Source organism: Calonectris borealis, chromosome Z (assembly GCF_964195595.1).
Source record: "Calonectris borealis chromosome Z, bCalBor7.hap1.2, whole genome shotgun sequence".
In the NCBI taxonomy this organism is placed as follows: domain Eukaryota; kingdom Metazoa; phylum Chordata; class Aves; order Procellariiformes; family Procellariidae; genus Calonectris; species Calonectris borealis.
This window is the reverse complement of record NC_134352.1, coordinates 20,248,527-20,273,025: the sequence shown is the minus strand read 5'-3', so window position 1 is coordinate 20,273,025 and position 24,499 is coordinate 20,248,527. Positions and strand designations below refer to the sequence as shown.

The following is a 24,499-nucleotide window of genomic DNA, read 5'->3' as shown; positions in this document are numbered from 1 at the left end:
TGTAGTTAGAAGGGTGCTTCTGCTGGTTCACCATCCACAGTCCTGGGCCCTCTCCTGAGGGTAAATACTGACACTGTTTTTCAGAGACCTGTGAAAGGATTACTGTCCTCTTTAAAACGGAGCTAGAGCAGAACTTGTCGAGGGCCCTCTAAATTGGCCTCGTACTAGGCAGTCATTTTTCTTTCTATTAACTGTTTAAAGTAAAATTCTCTGAAAAGCAGCATTGGGAAGCAGTGTTGGGAAGTAAGAGCGAGAATGCCTCAGACTCCCTCGCCCAAATAGCTTTCCGCTAGTAGCTGAAAGATTTCCTGGAGGTTGATGCCGCAGACAGCGTAGAGAGTTCTGCTACCTGAACAAGTCCTGCAGTCACAGGCCTACCTTTTATACAAGTCCCAGCTTTTCACATCCCCAAGCAGCTTTAAAACAGACTTAGTAGTGCATGCAACCCATGCGTCTCCAGAGTCAGACTTCTGTTCGTGTCTAGCTTTGCCGTTACCGCTTTTGTGCAACACTCCCTTCCTCTGATGAGCCCGATGACTTACTGGCTGTTCAATTACACTGAATTTTTTCCCCCAGGACATACACTTTTATAAGCCTAGCATGTTCAGATAGCGTGGTGCTGAGAGTTTTAAATGAGCAGACACCCAGGTATTTTCTCATGCTTCATGTGGAGATATCTGTGAGACCCATCTCTGACGACACAAGCTCAGGGAAATGTCTTGTTCGAATAGAAACACACAAAAAATACACTGAAGCGGTACATTCACGTTCTAGTAATTTATTTTATAATGTCCAGTAGCACACATACAAATTTCAGTTAAGTCTGAACAAATATATATATATATATAAAAAAGTGTATATATATATATATATATGTATCAGTTTTAGTTTTATAATTTTACTACTTAATCATATTCTTGCTTTAGCTTACCACAGAGTTGTATGCTCTGTGACTTATAAAATGTTAAGATATGGAATACAGTCTGCAAGTTGACATGAAGAGTAAACATACACACAGATTAGAGGTCATAACTGAATGGAGATGCATAAATGCCATGTAAAATCTCCTGGTAGATAAAATCGTTTCAACTGAAATCTAGAAAATTTCCTGAGAGACTGCTATGTATTTCAGAACGTGGAAGCATGTTTTCCAACAGAAACTCTCCATACACCTGCACTGGCTCTTTTCCAACCTGGTATTAAGGAGCAGATTCAAAATAATTTAAGAAAAATGAACAAAATACTTTAAGTTGCTTTCAATTTCTTCTTGCTTCAAATTTTTCTTTTTTTTGGCAATTTCTCACACACACTCTTCAGTGCCAGCACTTTTAATCCATCCACTGCCAGCAATGGGTAATGCGCTGGGAAAAATCCTGGTGCAAAAAGGTTTAGTGTAATTTATGATAGAAATAATTAGTAAAGCTTTCAATTCTTTTCAAAGGTTAGTGTAATTCAGTGTATGACTTTCAGCTTTTAGTGTTAAATAGTTAGAGCATGTCAATATATAGAAGGTATAAATAACTTCAATACTGTTGTTTCCATATCTTCTTTTTTTAAAAGCAGCAATTGCAGTGACATTGATTTTATTTAAAAAGATATAATGCTTGAACTTAAGCTGAGGTTGTGCCTCTTGCTTCTGAGCGTAATTTTCACATCACAGAATTTTTATTCCTGTTAATTCCATTAAACGTGCCTTGGAGACTTGCTTCAGCGTCTTCTAGCCACACATCACTTCTACCTGGGCAGTAAATGAGGATAAAATATTCCATGTAGAATGCCTTCTATAACTACGTTTGGAAAGTCATCTGAAGAAAAAGAAAAAAAAAAAAAGAAAAAACCTTTGCTTTCTTATCTATGTCAGTGCAATATAAATGTTTTTGTGAAACTTAACGAGGTAAGGCCTCGTATAATTTGGGTTACTGCAGCACTCAACTGTTTATCCGTGTTGGGGATGTGCGATTAGTAATGCTGTTTCAGCACTAAAGCCACTTTAGTGTAGCACTGGGCATTGCATGCCAGATTTGTAGCTTATTGATTTAAAGGGATGTTCTAATACTTAATGCTGCTAGGCTCCAGCTCTTTATCTGAATCTTTTCTCACAAGGAAGATGGATTGCACTGGCAATTCAATTTCTAACAAAATCTCAATATACTTGAAGGAATTCCAAGATTGCTACTGGGAATACTTCAAAGCTGTTTTTCCATTGTGGTTTACAGCGGTGTTTAGACTCGGAAGACCTGAGGATGCCTATACAATCAGAGATGATTATTTGAGGCAGGAAAATTTCAGGCTGTCTAATCAACATAAAATGTCATGTGTTACAAACAGTCATCCTATAATATCTGAAGGAAAAAACCCCACTATGTTCTTACCACAGATGTAGAGGAAACTGGCACTTAATTTTCATGTTAAGTTTATCATGAAAGAATTACCTGATAGAACACAGTAATAGATCCACACAGAGGAATGGCAAGATGTACATTACTGAAGTGAAAATATTTTTCAAATGCCCCAACTCCTGCATTTTTAATGAAGGGTTTACTTAAATCACTGGGCATTATGAGTAAGAATTTCTGATCACATCTTACGATCTTAAAATTGCTAGTACACTAGGAAATGGGTTTGCCTAGAAGAACAGACTATTTCTGATACAGAACTTTCCACACTAATCAAATCTTTCCTTACCTATCAGCCTACACGATATTCAAAAAGGGGAGATGCAACTTTTATAAAAATCATCAGATGCTTGATAAATTAGATCACCTAATGTGGGTGGGAATTAGGTTTTGCCACTAATTCTTTTGCTAAAATCATTTTGGAGGTAAAAAAGCTGAACAAAAAGTAGATTTGGACTTGGTAAGAAAAAAAAATCCTTAGTAGCTTAAAGGTGTTATCTCATTAAATGTTAATAAGGTGATTCCAGTGTATTAAAGATGTTACAAACAGATATTTTAGGATGTTTTGATGAACTGCAACCTCCAATATAAACAATACATGCAGAATTCTCCCCAACTTCTCATAGTAAGTCATCATTATAAATTACTTGTTCATATTTTGAATCCAATAATGATTCCTCAAATCCTGCAAGCTCAGCTATCACCCTGGTAGAATAACCCTATGCTGTTGTCATTAATGTTATTAAAAATACACTTGTAAGGGCCATCTGATGCTTTCCTTCTAAATTAAATGCTGCAGTTCCAGAAACCAGTTTTTACTGGTTCTTCTATAACATACAGTATATATAGGAAAATGAGTATTGATTTAAAAAGTGATACAACTTTACAGCATCAGATTTACTGTGAGGCTTTGTTGCTTAAAAAAATCAAGCATATTAATTTATGTTAAATGTATAAATACACGAAAGCACAATCTTGCAGATCTGTGATGATCATGTTAAATGTATAAATACACGAAAGCACAATCTTGCAGATCTGTGATGACACTCACATGGCTTAAAGAATCATCAGAACAATCTTCAAACAAGTGACAGTAAATCTGAGATTCCATTTTTTAGCTTCTGAGGTATCATTTTCAATTTGCGGCATTTTAAATTTTTCCCTCATTTTTCTTCAAAATAGTACATAATTTTTTTTTTTGCCACCCCCTCAAAAACAAGTGGCCACCTTACACAAAAAGTGATGTGTTCATGCACTCAGACTGCGTTAGATACATCATGAAAACTCATAGTTCATAACTATGAATCTTATTTTTGGAAAGTTGTCTTGCAACTCAACAATGCTTGAAGTCCAGTCATTAGAATAATGGCAAGACTATATTTTATAAAGACAGTGCAATGAGCAGAAAAAAAAAATGTTCTTTGAGTATTGTGTTCCAGAAACAACTATTTATTTCATTAAAAACCCACAAATACACAATTTCCTATTTTATGGGAAGATGTTAACACAGGCATTCCTGTATCCAGGAAAGACTAACTCCACTTCTGATCCAAACAACTGTCATAGTTCGCCTTCTTCAAAGAGTACATACAATGAATAGCTATTTGCTAATGGACACTTACTTTTGGTCATAGTTTGAACAGCCTTGGCTGCTTTTTACAAAGGAATCAGAGTCTATCAAAGTAAGAGCTGATCTGAGAGAGAAAATTTTAGAAAGCTCATCTATATTTTCTCTGTGCTATAAACTAAAAGAAGAAGAATTAAAAGCCATGGTAGTTCGGTAAAAACTTTGTTTCCTTCTAACTAGAGTTGAGTCAACTATTAGAGCCTCTAGACTTAGGACTTGGTTTTCTTCTTCCTTTTTTAAACTACAACTCACATTCTAAGTTGTGTTAATTAATTAAGTTAAAGAAGAATGAATTTGATATTTTAGGGTCTTCAAATACAAAGAATATTCACCTGCCATATGAAATTCTAAATACTGGGTGTCAAGGCCAAAAAATGGCTTGGCAAAAGCCTGAAAAGTCCTTTGTTTCAGTTGTCATTAATGAGGTCTACTTAATATCTAAACATGTCATGCATTAGAAGAGGCTTTTATCTTAATCCAAGTAAAGCACTAAAAAGAGTAGTTACAAAATTCGTTATAAAGTTCCTAATGATTTCAAGAAAAGGAAGCTTAGCCTTACTCGGAGTACACATTAGGGAAGGAAGATAAATACCACCACAGAACTGCAAAATCTTGAATAGAAGTCTTGCAGCAAAACCTTACATGTGGGCTGGAAACATTAAGCACTGTCTTCATTTTTCAGGATAACTGCATATGAAATCCATTTTCTCTCTCGGGAATGGTATGGAATTAAATTATGTTCATAATTTACACCCTGCTCTCAAGGAATCCAAGTTTGCAATTAAGAGGAGCATTAAACGCTAAGATTAAGGCATGCAATGTGGCTTACTCTAAATATTAGTATGGGCAGCATCTGGACCAACTTTTAGACAGAGGTAACTCTGTGGGTGCCTCTGCATTACTGTTGTCACTTGGGCCGGGAGTGACCTTGTGAAGTGACCATCTCCCCTTACCATGCTTCAGTTCATCCAGCCTCAAATGGGCATTCAGTCCGCATGACCAGACTAGTGCTAAGTCAAGGTAAAAACTAAACCACCCTATAATGTGTCTTCTAATGTGGACCTCGGTCACACAGGACCTCTGCACTAGCTGTTTCACTGTAGAACTACAACTTTAAGTTCAGTAAGACTCCATAGGGTCAATACTGTTGGGCCACACTACCAGCTACAATGGACATTGCCTGCAGGAGACACTATTTAACCCTCTCAAAATACATGAGCCTAGTCCCTTCGCTTTTGAAAACCAGCTTGAAAATACAACAGAATCACAGAATGGTTGCAGCTGGAAGAGAAGGCTGGTGGTCATCTGGTCCAACCCCCTGCTCAAGCATGGACAGCTAGAGCCAGTTGCCCAGGACCACGTCCGGATGGCTTGTGAGTATCTCCAAGGATGGAAACTCCACCACCATTCTGGGCAACCTGTGCCAGTGCTCAGTCACCCTCAGAGTGACAAAAGTGTTTCCTGATGTTCCTGATGTTCTTGTCCTGCCACGGGGCACCACTAGAAAGAGCCTGGCCTTGTCTTCTCTACACCCTCCCTTCAGGTATTTATATACATCTTGAGAAAATCTCAAGGAAGTACACTTCATTGGCATTGTTCTTTCCTAAAATTACTCTTAAAAAATTCATGATTTTCAAGGCAGCTCAAGAACCTGACTCTTGATTTCAACACAGTATTTTGTAAAATCAAACAACATGCCACATTAAAAAAAATCTTAATTTGCAGCTGTGGGAGAAAATTCTCCCTTGAAAGTATTACATTTTTAATACAGTAGAAGTAACGGTTCAAACAAGTAAAATGACAAAACCAGGAGGAACACATTACTAAAAATGGTGTTTTTTTTCCTACACATATTTAATTTAAGAGAGAGGGTAAGTTCTCTGAATTAATAATGCAAAGAACTTTTTATAAAAAAAAAAAGGGGGTTAACAAGATATTTCAAACACTCTTTTGAACCATGTATTAAGAGATGAAGGCTAACGTAAATGTCCTGTGAAACACATCAATTATACTTAAAGTATACATGCTCCCCCCCCTTCCCCCCCCCCCGAGGTTATAAATGATAAGAAATAGGAATAATCCAAATGGAAATACAAACATGCTTGCAGTAGATCGACTAGTGTTTAGGGAAAAAGCACTTAAAAAGGAGTGGCCCTCTAAGTTCAAATCCTTCAGGCAAAACAGCCCAAAAGGTCAACAACAAGAAAAGAAAAGCAATGTTCTTCGTCTTTTGATTTGAATTCTCAGTAGGTTTATCTGATAGAACAACTGCAGGAGAAAATTCCACCCTTTTATAAATCGCCCACCCCACTTAATGTTTTAATGGTTTCTTACATAAGAACTATCGTTTTATTGGCAGGTTATTAGATTTTGGACCAGTGTCATTTGACTAGGCCGGTATTAATAATAATGTGGTTTATGCAGTGCAGGGTCAGATCAGTAAAGCGCTGTTAACAGATGACAGGTTTGATTACCGTTGGCTTTAGGCAAGACATATGGATCCCTTAGGAACAGCAGCACAGGCTGGTGGGACAGTTTGCTGGAAAGGTCAAGAACACGGATGTCAGTATCAAGGGACAGCAAACAGAATATTCTACAAACTAGCTTTGATAAAGCGAGGCGGTTGAGCCACCCAGGGCCATGCTGGTGCTGTTCTGCACACCAGCGCTACCCAAAAAAGGCAGGCTCCTTCTCCTGGGAGCAAAGCTTGCTGCTCCTCAGCCACACAGCTCAACGTGAAGCTGGAGGTGAAGGGGTTGCATCCAGGAGGGGTGGCTTGCAGCTGGCTTTGAGACCTCCTGACCCTGCTCTGCTCCCCAGCTTGGTGTAATGCAGGCTACAAGATCACCTACAACCAGGCTCCACAGTCTACAGGCTCTTCAGGCCACCAAACAGACTCAAAACTTCACCACGTTCTTCCAGCCCCTAAGGCAGCTGCTGTACACCTCACCCCTGGAGAGAAAGTCCTTGGAAGCCCCTCACAGGGCTGTCTCCCATCCTGGTCACGGTACAGACATCCTCCCCCAGCCAGCACCAGCCCTCCCTGCTCTGCCTCTGTACATAACGCGTACCAAGTAGTGCAACCAGATACGTACAGAGCTCTATCAAATGCATAGGGGAGAACCTCTAATTCCTTCTGCTAAATCTTCTTGCTATGAAAAATACACTTCAATGGATAAAAAACATTCCCAGAAATATTTCAGAGCTAGCAGTATTCTATTAGGGTTTTGTAAGGAATTTCAAGCATAAGGATGCTCAGTTCACACTACAAATGCATGGATCTAGCACAGCTGATGAAACTAGCCATAATATTTAACAAACACATCTAATTTTAATGCTAAACTACTGCTGTTTTGTCAAATGCAAGGAACAAGTACAGTAAAGGCCAATAATTTCAAGCAGTTTATTAATCTGGTGTCCTAGAAAGAGTAGGAAACAAGCTCACCTTGATTCTTCAGATTCTGTTTCATCAAAAGAGCTGCAAGTAAAGTGAGAGGAAACTGGTTACAACAACATTAACTCCACAATAAAAAAAAAAAAATCCTTTAAGAACATCAAAGGCAGCAATGTTTTTCTGGTCAGCAGCTGCACATTGCAGTGTGATGAAATGAATGTGGGAGATCATATCATTTTACAACCACCTCTACTTGGAAATGACAGCATCCATTTAACAGATTCACAAGCCTATCTATCTATCGACTTATGAAGTGGTGGGGTACAGTTCCACTCAGGATATTGGCTGATGTTATTATCTACAAGTGAAAACTACCAGTCTGTTAGCTTCTGAATCACTCTGGGCCACAGACACCTCCGAGTGTAAGAGGGCCTCAAAATTATCTCCACTTTTTTCAACTTGCCTCCTCTCCACTGCAGATCCACGCAGCCTCCACCAAAATGGAAAAGGGCCACATAGCTTTCTGGGGAGCAAGTTCTGGTAACGTTGCTGGACTTTCCAACTACGTCAGCTTGCATAGCAAAATAAATTATTCTCCCTACAAACCTTATAGCTGCAGACAGTGGCAGAGCTTCCAGTTACACTGTTTTGGGTATTTCTGTAGTCATTACACTCATCATAATCATACTAAGATTCCCTTCTCCCACCCGATCAAGAATCATTCCCAGAGGAAGGCCAGTGGGGCCATTGGGATAGATGTCATCAGAAAGGTGAAAGCCCCCATTTTCAAACACACAGAGGGACATCATAAAATGATCACAGAATGAACTTCTATTTTGTCCAGATACTATGACCACAAAACACATGCAAGGCTTTCAATGCAACTTTAGCGAGTGTTTATGAATATCTTACAAAATTCATTTCAGTAGATACTTCAAGATCTATGAGAAAGTAATATTTTTCTCATCTAAATTCTCCTTTGCTTTCCAAGAATATTACATTAAATCTCACTTCTGTCTTTGAACAGACTGGATTTATTTTACCACCTTTTGGGGATATATAAACATACTTAACATGAACCGAATGCCCATTTATTTTACAGTGTTAGAGTTGGCAGCAAGACCATTTTAAGTCAATGGAATTGCATCAGCACTGAGTGGATATGGGCCTTTTGGCCTCCATGTATTTTTCAGTAGATGTGAGCTTACCCACAGCTTTCTGCTTTTGGCAAGGAAGGTACATGGCGAACGTTCAGGAAATCAAGAAATATTTTAGGGAGCTCTTCATTTTCTAAAATGACTGTCTGTAAAAAAAAAAAAAGGCACAATAGAAACCCAAGATTTTTTAATATTTTAGATATTGCACACTTTTATTCAAGCTACCAAAACATTTCCCACTTGAAACACTTTTCAATTCTTCTCCATTTTTTTTACACCTATTTTGAAGTGCTTCCTTTCAATAGGAAAACCATCGTTCTTAATGGATCACATATAAATACATTCAGCTTATGCTACTACATTCATTTTCACCTGCCATCACTGGTGCCAAGATAGATGCCTCTCAAGCAGCGATGTCTGATTCTGGAATTAAGTTATTGGCACACTCATTTGTGAATAAAATTCTGTTTATTTAAAACATAAAATAAAGCAGCTACAGCTTAGTGCTTTCGCGTTCACCTCACAGAAGACTCCTGTCTGGCACATCAGTGGAAAAAGGAAGTCTCCGCTTTGGGCAATTTTATTAATGCATGCCTTGGTAAATGCTAACAAGGGAAACTCTTTGCTTGGCTTGACAGATCAGCTTACAACGTTCTCCTTATATATGCTCTGTAATGACAAAGCTCTGACCAAACAGCTTCTGGCTAGACCTGCCACATTCTTCCACAGCAATGACATAATGGCCGGACTCCATCCTCCTTTGTTTTTCCATTGATGAGATGATTTACAATTTTCAGTAAATTAATTACAAGTACACTGAAAAATATGTAGCAAATGAATTAGATGCTTAGGTGCGCGTTCATCATGAAAGAATGACTTTTAAAGGAAAAAACAGATCTCTGACAGTTTCATAGAAGCAGACCAAAAATAATTGTTGATCTTTTAATTTTCACAAGACAAACAAAACAGTTCATAAATTCAACCAATGTCTCACCTGAAAGATTAAGCCCCTATTTATTTACTGTTCATACTGCCATACATTAGATAACACAAATGAAAGCCACAAGCTCTTCCCTAAAGAGCTTTCCTTCATAAAGGCCTAGATCCGGAATGAACGTATGCATGGAAGAAACTTCACTAGATTTACAAATAAAACGACTTGTACAAGTAAAGCTATCCACATTCATCCTGTTCATTTTCACACCCTACGTTAGGAGAAACAAAACCTAGAGAAGAAACAAGACTGGTGATGGGAAGAAACATTACTCTGTTTACATTCAGGAGGTAACTTATTCCTGCGTGTGTATTCTTTTACATTACAATATCACTAGGGAGACGCAATGGTATGTAGAGCATAAAAGGATGACCAAAAAGCTTAGGTTGGAAGAGACATCTAGAGGTCATCTAGATTTTATAGCAGGTTTTATAGCAAATGGTTTGGCTATTTGTGTAATGAAAACCCAGTTAGTGTAAAAATCATGTAAGATGTGCATAAAGAGAGGAACACATTTGGAAACAAAGACATTTGAGAACTGGTTCTTTTTTTATGTTACATTTTCAAATCTGGATTCAGAGTCCACATTTCTTCAATAGCTGAGGCAACAAATTTGAAAAAAAGAACAGGTTAAAATGCAGCTTTTGAACCTTTCTGTTCTAGGTTTTAACAGATGTAACGAACAGGGAGGTCTGAAAGGTTGGCAAGCCTTTCAGTTCACCTCTATATGAAGATGCTGCATTAAAAAATGCCACTGCATTTGCATACTGCAAAATCAGCACTCTGCTGCTGCAAAATTTATCCTGTTTTGCATTCAGGTTATGCACAGAAGGAGGGGTGGAGGTGGATGCATATTCAGAGAGTGCGTGAACTGCATAACAAAGCGTATGATTTGGTCAAATAAAACCATCTTACTAATTATATGCAATGAAGAACTGCAAAAAGTTGTGTGAAGATGTTTAAGGGCATCCAATGCTTATGTGCAACCTCATACTTGCACTTCCTGAAAGCTTCTTCCAAAAGTTGAGCTGCCTGCTGGGGCTGCTGATTGCCAGGGAAGAAGAGAAGGATACATCACTGTATAAAAGGAAAACTCCCAACACTCGTACAGACATATTTGTTTCTACTTCCACTCACTCCAGATTAATCTCTCATTCTATTTCTTTTAGGTTTTTTTCACGACATGCATGAAGTCAATCCAAGCCCTGCTAACCCTGCCCCGACCAAATATATTTCACAAAAAGATGTAAGCAAATAGCATCTGTTTCAGTGTGCTAATCCATATAGTTTGTTAACTGTCAATAACTCTGCTTCCGTGAACAATAAACTTGAAAATATAGAATTTACAGAGAAGCAAAGGCAATTTTGCACTGCACTGTATTTTGGATGCCACCTCTGTTGATTGGGAATTTTGTCATTTCCAGAATTTTCTGAAGAGAGGAATGACTGCATTAAACAAAGGAGGATTTTTCAACTGATGTAATGTAATGTGACATACATTTTAAGGAATTAAAAAATAAACGAAGGTACAAGTTAATTATATTAATAAGGGGGCGAATCATCTTCTGGCTTGACTTCATTGGCTTCGATACAGAAAAGGGCCAGCACATAATCCAGCCATTTAATATACATGGTAGAAATCAAAGGAAAAGAGAAAAAACCCTGGGAACAACAACAAAAAACCGAGCCACACTGGATTAGGTGTGTCTGTCTAGCTGCATTTCCTACCTCTGGTGATGGCCCAAGGTGAATGTCCAGAGAAAAATGTATGCATTCTCAACTTCCTATTTAAGTTGTTCAAAAAAATACTCTTAAATCAGAAATAAATGTTATCATAATTGGCTTAATTTACCTGGAACAACCCATAAAAGAACAGATTTTTTACTTCTGACTGAAAACTTGTAAGAAACAGAGACTTTGCAAACTTGATGCTTTTTAAATAATAGCTGAGCAGAAAAGGAACCAGCAGGTAAAGTCTCTAAACCAGTATCTATAATTTGTGATGGAACTGCTCAACCGTAGCCTTTGTTCAAGTGAATATATGCCATTGGCTGGTAAACATGACTACTACCTTGTTTGCTCTGCAATCAGAAACTTAGATATATATTTTCAAAGAAATAAAACCTCACAATTAGTTTGTTAGCAATGTGAATTTCTAATACATTCGAATTCTACCAAGATCATAGCAATGCGTTTCAAATATAGGCCCTGGAGTGCTAAGTAGACTAATTTAAGAAAAAACCCAGCATGTCAAATAAATAAAAAACCCCAAAACTAAAACACCTAACACAACTTTTGGCAAGTGATTTGGGAAGTGACTCCACAAATACATTTTTCAAACTCATTGATTTCAGCTGAACTAAGAGTATAAGCGCCATATTTTCTTAGAAAATCGTAAAGGGTGTTTATCTGTTCCTGTCACACTTTGATGAACTACTCCGTGCTTCAGGAAAAAAAAAAAACAACACAAGGGAAAGCCTAGTGTTTACATCAGCAGAAATGTCTTTTTCATCGAAAGGGTGCAATTATTATTATGTAACACAAATCACAAAAATCCCAATTTTTCTACCTTATCAGTTTCATAAAATCATGTTCCCTAGGGATGTCATTGATTAGTTGCACATGTTCTTTCAGTGACATCTGAAATACTTAATTGTCGGTTATCTTTTCTCCTTCAGCTAGTAAAATATAGTCAGAAAATTGCAAAGGGACTTGTTCTGCCTTAACCTTAGCTAGATACCATCATGCAGTGGAAAACAGTGCTAAAATATCACAGGATAATGCTCTCCAACAAGGGAGACATATAAACAGCATAATGATTTCCCACGAGTTTCCTTTTTAGAAAATTGTCACTAAAGCCAGGGTAAATGGTGACATATCTTCACAGAGGACACTGTGAAATCGAACACTGGCATTCTAGTTAGGTCCAAACCTACTCATCAGCCAATTATAACAGTAACTGAACATCTTGCTGAAAACCTGAACAAGACCACTTTACTAACCTTAGAAGGTCATGCCACAGGAATGCATCATTTTCACAGATTTTTATTATTATCATTGCTGTTGTTTTTAATGAAAAAAGACTTAAAAATTAGTTTCTTACAATCACCTATCATACTTTCTCAAGGTTGCTGGAACAGCTGTTGGAGGGGAAGAAATGAGAGTGGGAAGCTGAGTTACAAGGTTTTTAAGAGTCCTTACAGACTTTTCCATTCAATCGGGTTTAGTTTGAAATGCTGTACTGTTAGGGTGAAAAAGTTCATGACAGTTTTTCCTTTCTTCACGGGGAAAGATGCTTCACAATACCTAATTCAGCAGTGCAGCTAAAATGGGGGAGAAGAAAATCAATACATTCCAGCTACAGTAAGTAGGCTGGAGTGTCAGTCTCCACTGGGACCAAACCCCACATCTTTTAGAACACTTTAGAGTCTATATTCTTCTATTAACCTGCTTTTCCTGAACTGCTTTACACAGTCCCATGAAATGATAAAAAGGTTACCAAAAGAACACATTAACTAAAAACCAAGTAGACAAAGGAACCAGACTTCTAAGAGCAAGCTTTCCTTTTTTTAAAGTAATAGCAGATACAATAATGTTTTATATTACCCATTGTGAAGAACTATGAAGAAACTCACTCCCTTTTTCAGTAAGGATGTTGTTACAGGTAATCAACAAGAATTATTTCTAAGTAAGTTGTCACTTAAGTTGTCGTAGTAAGGATTCTCCCCTTCTCATTACTACCAGAAACACTCACTGATGGGCAGTTTTGTAAGAACAGGAGGAGGTTATCAAACATGCTTAGAACTCTGTGTAAAGATACAAGAAGCATGCAAACACAGATGCAACAACACAGAAATGATGCTCCATATGAAGCACCAGCTAGCTAACACTCCCAGGATGCATATCAAAGGGAAGTCAACAGTAAGAGTGCCATCTACACAGTGGAGCTTGAAAGGGAACAAGATATTGACTGTAATTATTATATGCCAAAATACTTCCAACAAAGATCCACAAGTTACTATCTGAAAGTTAATGCAAAGTTACAAAAGTTTAAAAAAAAAAAAAAAGCGCAGAGGGGAATTGCACCTCTGAACCTCAAGACTGGAGAATAGTAGTAAAATTCCTGCACCAATTCTCAGATCAATTTGTTATACTTCCAGTGAGCTTGAAACTCACCAGGTATCTCCTGAGTGACAAATCCATCTATCACAGCATTCTCAAGCTATGCAGAGGATAAAGGAACTAAATGGAAGGGAAGCCCCCAATAGGTTAAACAGCTGCTGGATCATCACTGAAAATATGTATGCAGAAATTCATGACAGTGTCTATAAGCTATTAACATTTTTACTTAGGCCTCACCTAACCTAACTTTAAAGCAATTTACTCATTTTGATTAAAAAGACTACCAAGTAAGTTTTAAGGTAGTGAGTACTTTAGTTAGAAAGCTAGTTAATTACACACTTACAGTTCAAATAATATTTTAACTACTAAGTGCAGAGCAGCTTGACTTGAGGCTAAGTGTACAAATATAACCCATTTGATGTGAAAAATACAATATCGAATTTTTTTCGGAAAATTTGGAACATAATGTAGTGGGAGCAAACAGTGAATCTCTCTGCAGCAAAATAGGAGACTAGCCCTTGAAAGATTAGAAACAAAGTGCAACGGACTACAGTTCCTTTGAAAAATAAAAATGAAAGGAAGCAGTCAATATAATTTCCTGAGACACTGCTCAAAGGATTGGAGGTTAAGACAAAGCTGGATGAGAAATGAAGAAATCAACAGAGCAAATGGAAAAGAAGCAGAAGGGCAGGACAAGTTAATGTATTAAAAAAAGTTAGTAGGAACAAGAAGGGCTTTTAAAAATAAGCAACAGGAAAAAGTAGTACGAAGAGTAAGCAGATCCATTAATGACAAAGAAAGACACCAAAATAAACGTTGATTTTAAAATGGCTGAATTGAAGTGTTTTTTAAAAGTCAATGGACCACTAAGACAATGGATAATTAACAAGTAATTAAGACCATGTCAATAATGCTGCTGGTAACAAACAGGTGCAGGAATACCTTAGACAATAATATATATATCAGCCAGTAGGTCCAGAAAATACACATCTAAGACAGTAAAGAAATTAGGTAGTTATGCTTGGAAAAGTCTTCTCAAGAGTACAGGGGAAGAAGGTTTGGAAAAAGCAACTGCATATACAATCTACAATACATAAAGAAGTTTAAACTTGCAATACTGTTTTCTGAAAGCTTAGAGGAACTAAATACAAATATGCTGTAATTAAAAAAACCCTCAACATTCAGATTGCAAACTATGACACCTGTAAAGTTTGGAAACCAGTAGGTTTTTTGGGTTCTTGTACAGTCAGATGCTGCTCTCTTTCTATGCTCATCCTTGTGCACTGAGGAGGAGGTTGGATAGAAAAAAAGAAGCAAAAACCCACAGAAGTATCTGATCAGGTAATTAAAAACTATCATAAATACATACCCTACTTCAAGGCAAATAAAGCTGGTACTGAGAATGTCAGTTCTAGATTTTCCAAATTTGCAAGTGTGTCTTCAGTCCCAAGACCGTTCCTCTAAATATCAAGGTTTAATGTACGTTCCTGTCTTCTTAGTATGTGACAACCCTTTCTTAGAATCATAGAATCATTTAGGTTGGAAAAGACCTTAAGATCATCAAGCCCAGCTGTAAACCTAACACTGCTGAGACCACCACTAAATCATGTCTTTAAGCTCCACGTCTACACGTCTTTTAGATACCTCCATGGATGGTGACTCAAGCACTTCCCTGGGCAGCCTGTTCCAGGGCTTGACAATCCTTTTGGTGAAGAAATTTTTAATATCCAATCTAAACCTCCCCTGGCGCAACTTCGGGTCGTTTCCTCTTGTCCTATCACTTGTTAATTGGGAAAAGAGACCAACACCCACCTCACTAAAACCTCCTTTCAGGTAGTTGTAGAGGGCGATGAGGTCTCCCCTCAGCCTCCTCTTCTCCAGACTAAACAACCCCAGTTCCTCAGCCGCTCCTCATAAGACTTGTGCTCCAGACCCTTCACCAGCTTCGCTGCTCTTCTTTGGACACCCTCCAGCACCTCAATGTCTTTCTTGTAGCGAGGGGCCCAAAACTGAACACAGTATTCAAGGTGCGGCCTCACCAGTGCTGAGTGCAGGTGGACAATCACTTGCTAGTCCTGCTGGCCACACTATTTTTGACATAAGCCAGGATGCTGTTGGCCTTCTTGGCCACCTGGGCACACTGCCGGCTCATGTTCAGCTGGCTGTCAATCAGCACCCCCAGGTCCTTTTTCCTCTGGGCAGCTTTCCAGCCACTCTTCCCCAAGCCTGTAGCCTTGCATGGGGTTGTTGTGACCCAAGTGCAGGACCCAGCACTTGGCCTTGTTGAACCTCATACAGTTGGTCTCAGCCCATCGATCCAGCCTGTCCAGGTCCCTCTGCAGAGCCTTCCTACCCTCCAGCAGATCAACACTCCCGTCCAACTTGGTGTTGTCTGCAAACTTACTGAGGGAGCACTCGATCCTCTCATCCAGGTCATTGATAAAGATATTGAACAGGACCGGCCCTAGTACTGAGCCCTGGGGAACACCACTTGTGACCAGATGACCAGCTAGATTTAACTCCATTCACCACCACTCTTTGGGCCCAGCCATCCAGCCAGTTTTTTATCCTGCAAAGAGTACGCCTGTCCAAGCCATAAGCAGCCATCATCAAATCAGTGTTCATCACTGCCAGATTTAAACTCTGATCCCTCAGTGTACACTTTTAGTTTGCCCCCTTTTTTTTTTTTTGATACTCATCAAAGGATGTCTCTAATTGAGGTCATAAAATACACAGGAGAGTATTTGCTTATTACAGTAACAAGTTACCAGGATCAAACAGCATTCCTCCAAAGGGCCTAAGGGAACTAACTCACTGATGAATTTTCTAAATTAACATTGGTGCATACCATTTTGTTTATGGCTGCTTCGGAACCGGCAGACTAAAAAAATGACAAACATAATTTAAAAAAAAAGAGTACCATGAAAGAACTGGGGATTTATAAACTAGTATGGCTGTACCAGGGAAGTTAGTAATAACTACAATAAGGAGTAGAATTAGTGGGCACATGGTTAAATACATCTGGATGGAAAGAATCACAGGGCTGCTGTTAAGGGAGACCCCGTTTCAAAACTTACTGCAACCCCTGAAAGGATCGACAAACATAGGTAAATGTGGCTCTGATAGAGCCTACTTTCATTTCCAAAAGGCTTTTGACAAAGGCCCCCACCAAAGGCTTTAAGGCAAACCTAGCAGGCATAGTCCTTGCAAAGATAAGTAAGTAGTTACAAGTCCTGAAAAAGACATGAGGAGAACACAGCCTAGAGCGACGCATATGGGGAAAAAATAACAAACAATGATGGGCCTGACCATTAGTGATCAGAGGAGTGAGATGCTGGGGCTACAATACATCCCTCAAAAGATAAGCTCACTAGCCAGCAGCCATTAAAAAAAGCAAATAAAAAGTTTATTAGAAACTATTAGAAAAGGAATCAAGAAGTTATTAGAGATTATTAGAATATATTATTATTATAAAAAAGGAGGGGCTTTAGACAGAAGGAGGGACTTCTTCATGGAACAGGTAGTTGAACTATCGGCCACAGGACACTCTAGATGCTGAAAGTTTGTATGTGTTTAAGGAGAGACTGAATAGATTGATGGAAGAGGAATTCATTGAATTGAAAATGCATGGAAATGCAGGGTGTATCAAGAAGGAATTATCAAAGCATGTTCTCTCTTTTCTCCCTCATGTACCTGCTTTTGAGCACTGTGAGAGGCAGGCTATTCTCCCAGAGGAACCTCTGGTCTAATGTGCTCCAACTATTATTTCATGCTATGCCAGCTGAGTTACAGGGTTAATTGTACTAGTCTGCAGCAGCAGATGGCTCTCCCAGAGAAGGAAGATGTAGCATGGCTGGGAAATGGCCAACTCACTCTCTCCTCCCTCCATTTCACTCATCCTTTCTGCCATTCAGGTGGTTGGAAGAGGCTGCTCTCACCTGCCAGTCCTCACCAGCAAAACCCTACAGTGAAAGGTAATTTGTCAGCTTTTGTGCACCCACAGCCCCTCTACCTCCTTCCTCTCCCAGCATTAGCGAGGGTGGAGATTTGCTGAGGGGACATGGGACCTCTGTTCTGCTTTGTGGAAGGACTGCCAGGGACAGAGGACCGAGCTGGAGGCTGACGCGGTGGGCAGCCAGCATCCTCATTTGCAGGCAGTGAAGAAGGGGTGATGCAGGGATGATAATCCAACACTTCTTTCTTGCTGTCAACTCTGAGAAGTTTTATTTTAGAACTACGCATATTACTTAAGATTTGCAAAGCCAAATAATATTAGGACAAAACAAAGACAGAACAGAAAGAGTTACTGGAACATAACAAATGTTCTAAGAAAACCTGAAACATCACTTGGAACCAAATATTGCTTGCCTTGTTTTACCTGTATTGAATACAAATTATCTAGAGAAAATACTTACCTGAATGTAAATAAAAGTGAAATGACTGTTATTTCAATTCACTAGAAGTTTTATGTAGACAGGCTGCAAGATATATAAAAGTAATTCACACTTCATTAAAAACACAGACAGAGAATACAGTTTTAGCTGCAGAACGGCTGCAGTGTTTGTATTTTCATGTTTACTTTCTAGACATACTAAAATACATTAAAAATACTTTTTCTCCTGTTGTTGTTTCATTTGAAGGAGGAGTTTGAAAAAAAATGTCACTTATTTCTACACAGAAAATCTTTACTATTTTTTCCTATACTGCCATATTTTCTATCTACTGTATTTACTATGCTTGTAAATAGTCCTTTGTGAAGAGGAAAGCTATAAGCAGGCCTGAAGAGAAGACAGTGATTAAAGAATGAAGCTGTAGTCCATTCTTCAGAGCCAAATGCAACAGAATGATACCTCAGCAGTCAGAGAAACAGAGGAGTAGCTCTGCAGCATGACCGACTTTCTCTTGATCCCCCAAAAACCCCATGGTCTGGATAATGTCACAGACTATTCTTTTAAGACGCAGATGTTGGATTGGATGTTGGATTTTTTTGTCAGGTAATGTGGTTTTGGTCAAATAACACAGGTTCGAAAGAACTGAAAAAGCCCAGAATAATACTGAAACATTGAAGAATAGCCTTGAAATAGCATTTTCACTTTTTTCCTTCATAAGAAACGTCCCACAGCTCTAACTCATTTTGCTGGTTTTGCTGGGAACAGGGAGAGTCAGGTGGTTGATGAAGACTGAGGAAGTTAGCTGTGAAAACAAATCTCACTCTCCGCAAGAATGATAATTTCATGCAAATGTCATATCAAAAACCTAGGAAACATCTGAGGATGATTTCCTAATCTGCATTGTTTCTACAAGGTACTGTAACAAAAACGCTATTCAACTCTACAATAACTTCTTCTTTTGTCTCCCTGATATTTTCTTGTCATAGGTTTTGGGTCAGAGTAAACTCTTGAGAAGTGACTCAACGTTCCCTTTGAAACTAATTAGACTAAGCAGCAGGTAGCCACTCCGAAGTCCAAACAAGAGAATGTAGCAAGCACAGGGAATTCACTGCACCAGGGGTTAATGAGCTCGTTGTGTCATTTTTGCAGGGGTAAAGGAGGAGTAACGTAGCTGACCAAATATATTTAGATTTATAAGGTGGGCGTTTTTGGGATTTTGTTTTTTAGTTTTGAGTGTTGGTAGCCTTTTCAGCACAAAATGTGGTGTTGAATAAGGACTCTAGGCTATTTTGCAGTGTTGGAAGAGTAACTGCAAGGAAACTGGTAAGCTTAATTTTAAAAACACTGAAGTTTACATTAAATTTTAATCAGCTTAACAAGAAAATGCATGTTGCATTTGCAAGACATTTACTTTAGCAGCAAAAGCAAGGTAAAAATCTGGTTTGATTTTTCAATATTTTTGAATTATTAATATAGTAACAATTTACTCTGATATCCTAATCCTGTAGTTAATGAGGTGGTTGCTTACACATGGGCAAAGAAGCACAAAGTAAGTTTTGACCCCTAACAAACTCAGAAATGAGAGAGACAAGGAGGCTGGGGAAAAACAGAGTAAGTCCTAACAGTATAAAATAGACACCACAGGAATAGAACAATAATATAAATGTATTTTTTTTAATTTGTGAAAGCAACTGGTTTTATCGTAGAACTACTGTAACAGAGAAAACCCTGTTTAAAAACATGCACTTCTCCAGGTTCCATTAAATTAACTTCTGTTTGTAATAATTCTTATGTTTAAAACATTTTCCTAGCCCCATAGGAGAGCAAGACCCAATCAACTTAGAACAATGCGGTAAATTTTGTGCTGACAGCATTACCACTGATTCAAAAGCATCTGTTTTCTGAAAAACTCTCTTTGAAAAACATTCATAAGAAATTTCTACTCTGGATTGAAACCAACAGGTTAAAGTCAAAGATTCAGACAATCTCTTCTTGCCAGCTTATGCTACAGAAGCAGCATAACAAATGGTCGAGACGTAGTGACATCTAACCATATGGATATTAAAAGAGCTTAGACAGCATTTCATAAATTACCAAGCAAGTTGGAATCAATGTCAGAGAACAGAAGTTTGAACAGATGAAATAGGACATTTTTTAGAAGACACTAATATGCACGTTTAAATTAAATTCTTGATAAATAACTAGCTACAAACTATGCTGTGAGAATATTTTGTCAGGGGTCATAATTCATGGATTATTTCCATTAAAAAGGAAGACAATATAAATGACACGGAGGATAGCAGGGTAGCCATAACTGAGTAAATTATTTTATTTTCCCAAATAACATCAGAACAGGAAGATGCTCAAGACTGTTAAAAAATCAACAGTAAGCACTTCCAGCAGTAAGAGTCGCTGCCGGTGGGCAAGGAAGACTTTAATATGTGACAATCATGTTGTCAAAATATTTAACTGGTCCAGTTTTGTCATCAAGAGGCTGAGTTTGTTAACCCTCATACTACCACACTTGTGGATCTTGACAGATGGGTTATTTCTACATTACAACAGATTGATCGAGGACTGCACCCCGCTTCTGAGTACCACCCACCATACTACCAGAAATAAGACTTTAAATTATCTAACGTGTTTTGTCTTAGAACAACCATTCCTACACTCTATTTACTGAAACCCTCGTCTACCTACATTTCATTAAAATCTGTCAAACAATTAAAGATCTTGTTCATGCCAAAATTCTGCATTAAATACCCTTTCAAATAAACTTTCAGAGAAAGCTCTCTTTGTCTCTCTTCCTCCCTCCTGCCCCCCACCCATTACAGGAGAGATCCAACAGTAAATTATTAAATTTTTTACTCATCAGTGAAATGAACTGTTTGCAGAATCAAGCCCAGCATATTGTTGTATGATTTTGTCTTGCTAAGGAGTTGACAGTTTTTACACAAGTAGGAAAAAACATGTATAAGTAAAAAATTTAGCAGCTAAGAAGCGTGATGTAGAGTCTGTGATGCCAAATTCTGGATGTTCTTTACATCTTAAGTACTTGGTTGCTCATGGATTCAATCTGCAGTGGGAATTAATGTTACCAGAAGTGCTAGAACTAGACAAAGTAACTCCCTTTCTCTGCAAGCACACAAATGCTGCTTTTTGTTTGCATAGAGCTGCTAACAGAAGTTGCAAGGTTTTCCCTGTTCTTTCTTGGGAAAAAACCGAACCCCAAAACAATCCCCCAAACCCCCTGTCCTTCCTTTTTCACTCCCGCCACCCTGGCAAAAAACCCTTACCTCTCCTTCAGAGAAATGAGCATGCCTTGTTACATGCTGCTCTGTAACTATAGGAGCAAATCAATAGCAGCTGAATGCCATCTGCTTCGGGCAGCAGAACAGCACCAAAAGTGTGAGCAATGCATCTTCCCTTATTGAAAGGTTATTTTATGCAAGTAAACAATTCATCGTCTTCTTGCACGCTTGATGCTCATTTACCACTTTTGATCAATAAAATATGCAAAACAACAAAAAAATTGAATCCTAAGAGTAGTTCTGATGCCAGTGTGATAGTTAATCAATATCAGGTCTCTGTTCAGTAAGGCAGGCAGTAGGGTAACTCCTTTATTGTATGAACCCAGGAAAAAGTGTGGAGATGTGTCTTGTTGCCTCTAAAATGCATTAAAAGAGTGAGAAACACAACTTTTATCCTGCAAATTAAAAAAAGGAGAATGAAACAGGAAGCACTATTTTAATTGTCTTTTTTTCTCCTCACTATGCAAAGGGTACTTACGTCTGCTTGCCTGATCGTTTGTTGCAAAGAATCTGTTGCTATGGTGTTGATAGAGCTATACTATCATTAACACAGATATTTGGTTAAATCATAGTCATTACAAGACATACTTTGGACAGCAATCCACCCTGTTTCCTTCCAAAGTTGCTCTACCTTATTAAGTCTTGGTTTTCAATGTATTTATGTTTCAGGTGAACTCAGTTTTTCTGTTAAAAACAAACTGCTATGGGAATTTCTTTTCTACAGTGTTTCTTTTAGTCAGACCACAAACTGCCTTATTACATTAAGCCTCCTGACAATTGATTCAAGTGGAATACTTCTCTCCCAACAAAGAAAACGACATCATTTTTACAGATACCGCAGAACAAAACCTCCAATTTAAAGAGTTTCTTAAAATAACACAAAGTACTTGAAATAACAGTTGCTACTCACAAAGGCTCTCTACTGTAGTGAGTAGTACAGTATACTGTAGTATATCCTAATATTAAAAAAACCTAACTACTCTCTCATTTGAACAGCAATTTTGCAGATTATATCACAACGATAAAGCCACAAATTTAGTTGCACACTGTATGTCTGATCTGCATTTAATATTGCATTTTTTTCATTGTTCTTTCCTGCTTGTACCTAGAAACACAATTATTCAGGTATGCGGCCTTTACTTACTTTCAGTTATTTGAACTGAAAAAAAAAGCTTGGTACACTTCTGTAAAAGAATATCTTATGCAGGGCTTCCATTTAAGAGAATTACCAAGTACAAGACTTAAAAAAAAAAAAAAATTTCTTTATCTTTGCAATGCAAAGACACTTCCCAATGTACTGGTCATGGACTTCCAGAAAAGATTTATTAAAATGAAACCAAGCAATACTGAATAAAAAATAATTTCATGATCAGATTAGAACCAAACAGTAACGTGCTGTCAAGCAGCAGCACTTATACACAGGAGAGACAGAAAATCTCTTGCTCATTGTTCAATTCTCATAATTCTTACAAAAACAAGACAACTGGAAGAACGTATCTATAAATCAGCTTGTATAGGACTTTTAAGGTAACTACTCGTAATTGATAAAGCACACATTTGCACATATGAAAAAAGTCCTTCTGACCAACCAATGAAACGTATTAAATGTAAGATAGGTTTGGGTTTTGGGTTTATTTAAATCTGTAAATTAGAGACAGATTTGCAAGCAACAGTTCAAAATTTTTCTTTTATAACCTTGTAAGACCCCAAACATTTGTAGTTAAACAGGCAACTGCCCCTTCTATATAACGAAGCTTGGATCAAGCTCCTACTGCATGCCTTCTTCAAAAATACTTATGAGTTTATATGAACTCCAATATACAGTTTGATCACATTTAGAGAAGCCAAAACAATTTTGGTCAAATTAATAATACAGAACATAGTAGTGAAAGTGCAGTAGCTTTGAGTCAATGACCCAACTAGCAGCAAGGGTATAATTTAAAGTCAGAAATTTCCAGTGCATGCACTGTTAGCCACAGTGAACCTGTTACTGCTCTAAAGGGAATTGTTTGCCTCTTATTAGATTTTCTACAGCACAGCCATAAGTGATAAATGTACTGCTGTACTCACTGTCAAGTTAATCAATGCTGCCAAAGTTTTGTTGACCTAACAGTAATCCATAAAGTGAGCGGCATTTTCTCTATCCCTATGACATCTCAGTCCTCAGTGGGTATACAAATCTTACAACAGCTTCTTAAAAAATATGAAAAAACAAAGCAAAGCAAAGCAGGGGGAAAAAAGGTATTTTCAAAATTCTGTCTTTAAATTAGCAGGCTGTGAGAATTCCTTGCCTCTCTGGCAAATTAAAAATCAAGGCCACACAATGGATTCAGTTTGATGATTAAAATACTAGCAAATGGATAACTTCACAGAGGATAAAGCCTTGCGTACTAAAAAGAAGGTAAAAAACAGCTTCAGGAGTCTTCCAAGGAAACAGTTGTAAACACGATTTACTTGTGACTATAGATTAGTGCACTGGTCAAACAGAGCACAGTGCAACAATTCTGAAGACAGTAATGTGAAAACAATAAAAAGTCACCACCAATAAAACTTGTCTATTGCTGCATCTGGCTGTGATTCACAGTCCATGAGAGGCATCACCACTGAAAAGAAGAAAAAGTCAGGAAACAATCCCTGGTAGAATGAGCTGTTCTATAAACAAACTGCTGCCATGCTCTCACAAGCAATTATAGACATATGAAATATGAATTGCCATTGATTTTTCTTCTAGAGGTCACTCTGCTCCATGTTTTACGCACTCTAGGCATTTATTTGCGTGGCAAACTGACAAGTTTTTACAGAATTAACGGAGCAATGTAATCTTTGCTCAATTGCAGGTACTTCATTATGGTTCTATTCCTTGACACTTGTCCCTCCCAAAACTCACTAGCAAGGGAGTCCTTGATAAAGGTGAGGAATAATGCAATTACTTGTGAAAAAAGACCATCCTAACTTGGTCAGCGAATGCTTATTTCCTCCTTCTGTGCAGCATCAGTCGGAGGGCTGCATTTATCACAGCATAGCAGTTCTGCAGATAATGTTCTGATTTGGCTAAAACTCTCCACAGTCTTGTTATTGAAAGAGGGATGACTTCTCCAGAAAGGAGA

General features: G+C 38.0%; 1 protein-coding gene across 5 annotated transcripts in view; it reads right to left on the bottom strand.

The window, feature by feature from the left end:
* Positions 1 to 762: 762 nt before the first annotated feature.
* The window catches only part of SNX24 (sorting nexin 24), a 92,272-nt gene continuing 68,535 nt past the window's right edge, over positions 763 to 24,499 (bottom strand). For all 5 annotated transcript variants that reach the window (XM_075138458.1, XM_075138462.1, XM_075138460.1 and 2 more), the window contains 4 exons: positions 8,626 to 8,720; positions 7,469 to 7,501; positions 6,498 to 6,562; positions 763 to 1,805 (listed from right to left, as the gene is read on the bottom strand). In XM_075138458.1, the coding sequence (XP_074994559.1) occupies positions 1,735 to 1,805; positions 6,498 to 6,562; positions 7,469 to 7,501; positions 8,626 to 8,720 (264 nt within the window). In that variant the 3' untranslated portion in view covers positions 763 to 1,734. The remainder of the gene's footprint in view (positions 1,806 to 6,497; positions 6,563 to 7,468; positions 7,502 to 8,625; positions 8,721 to 24,499) is intronic.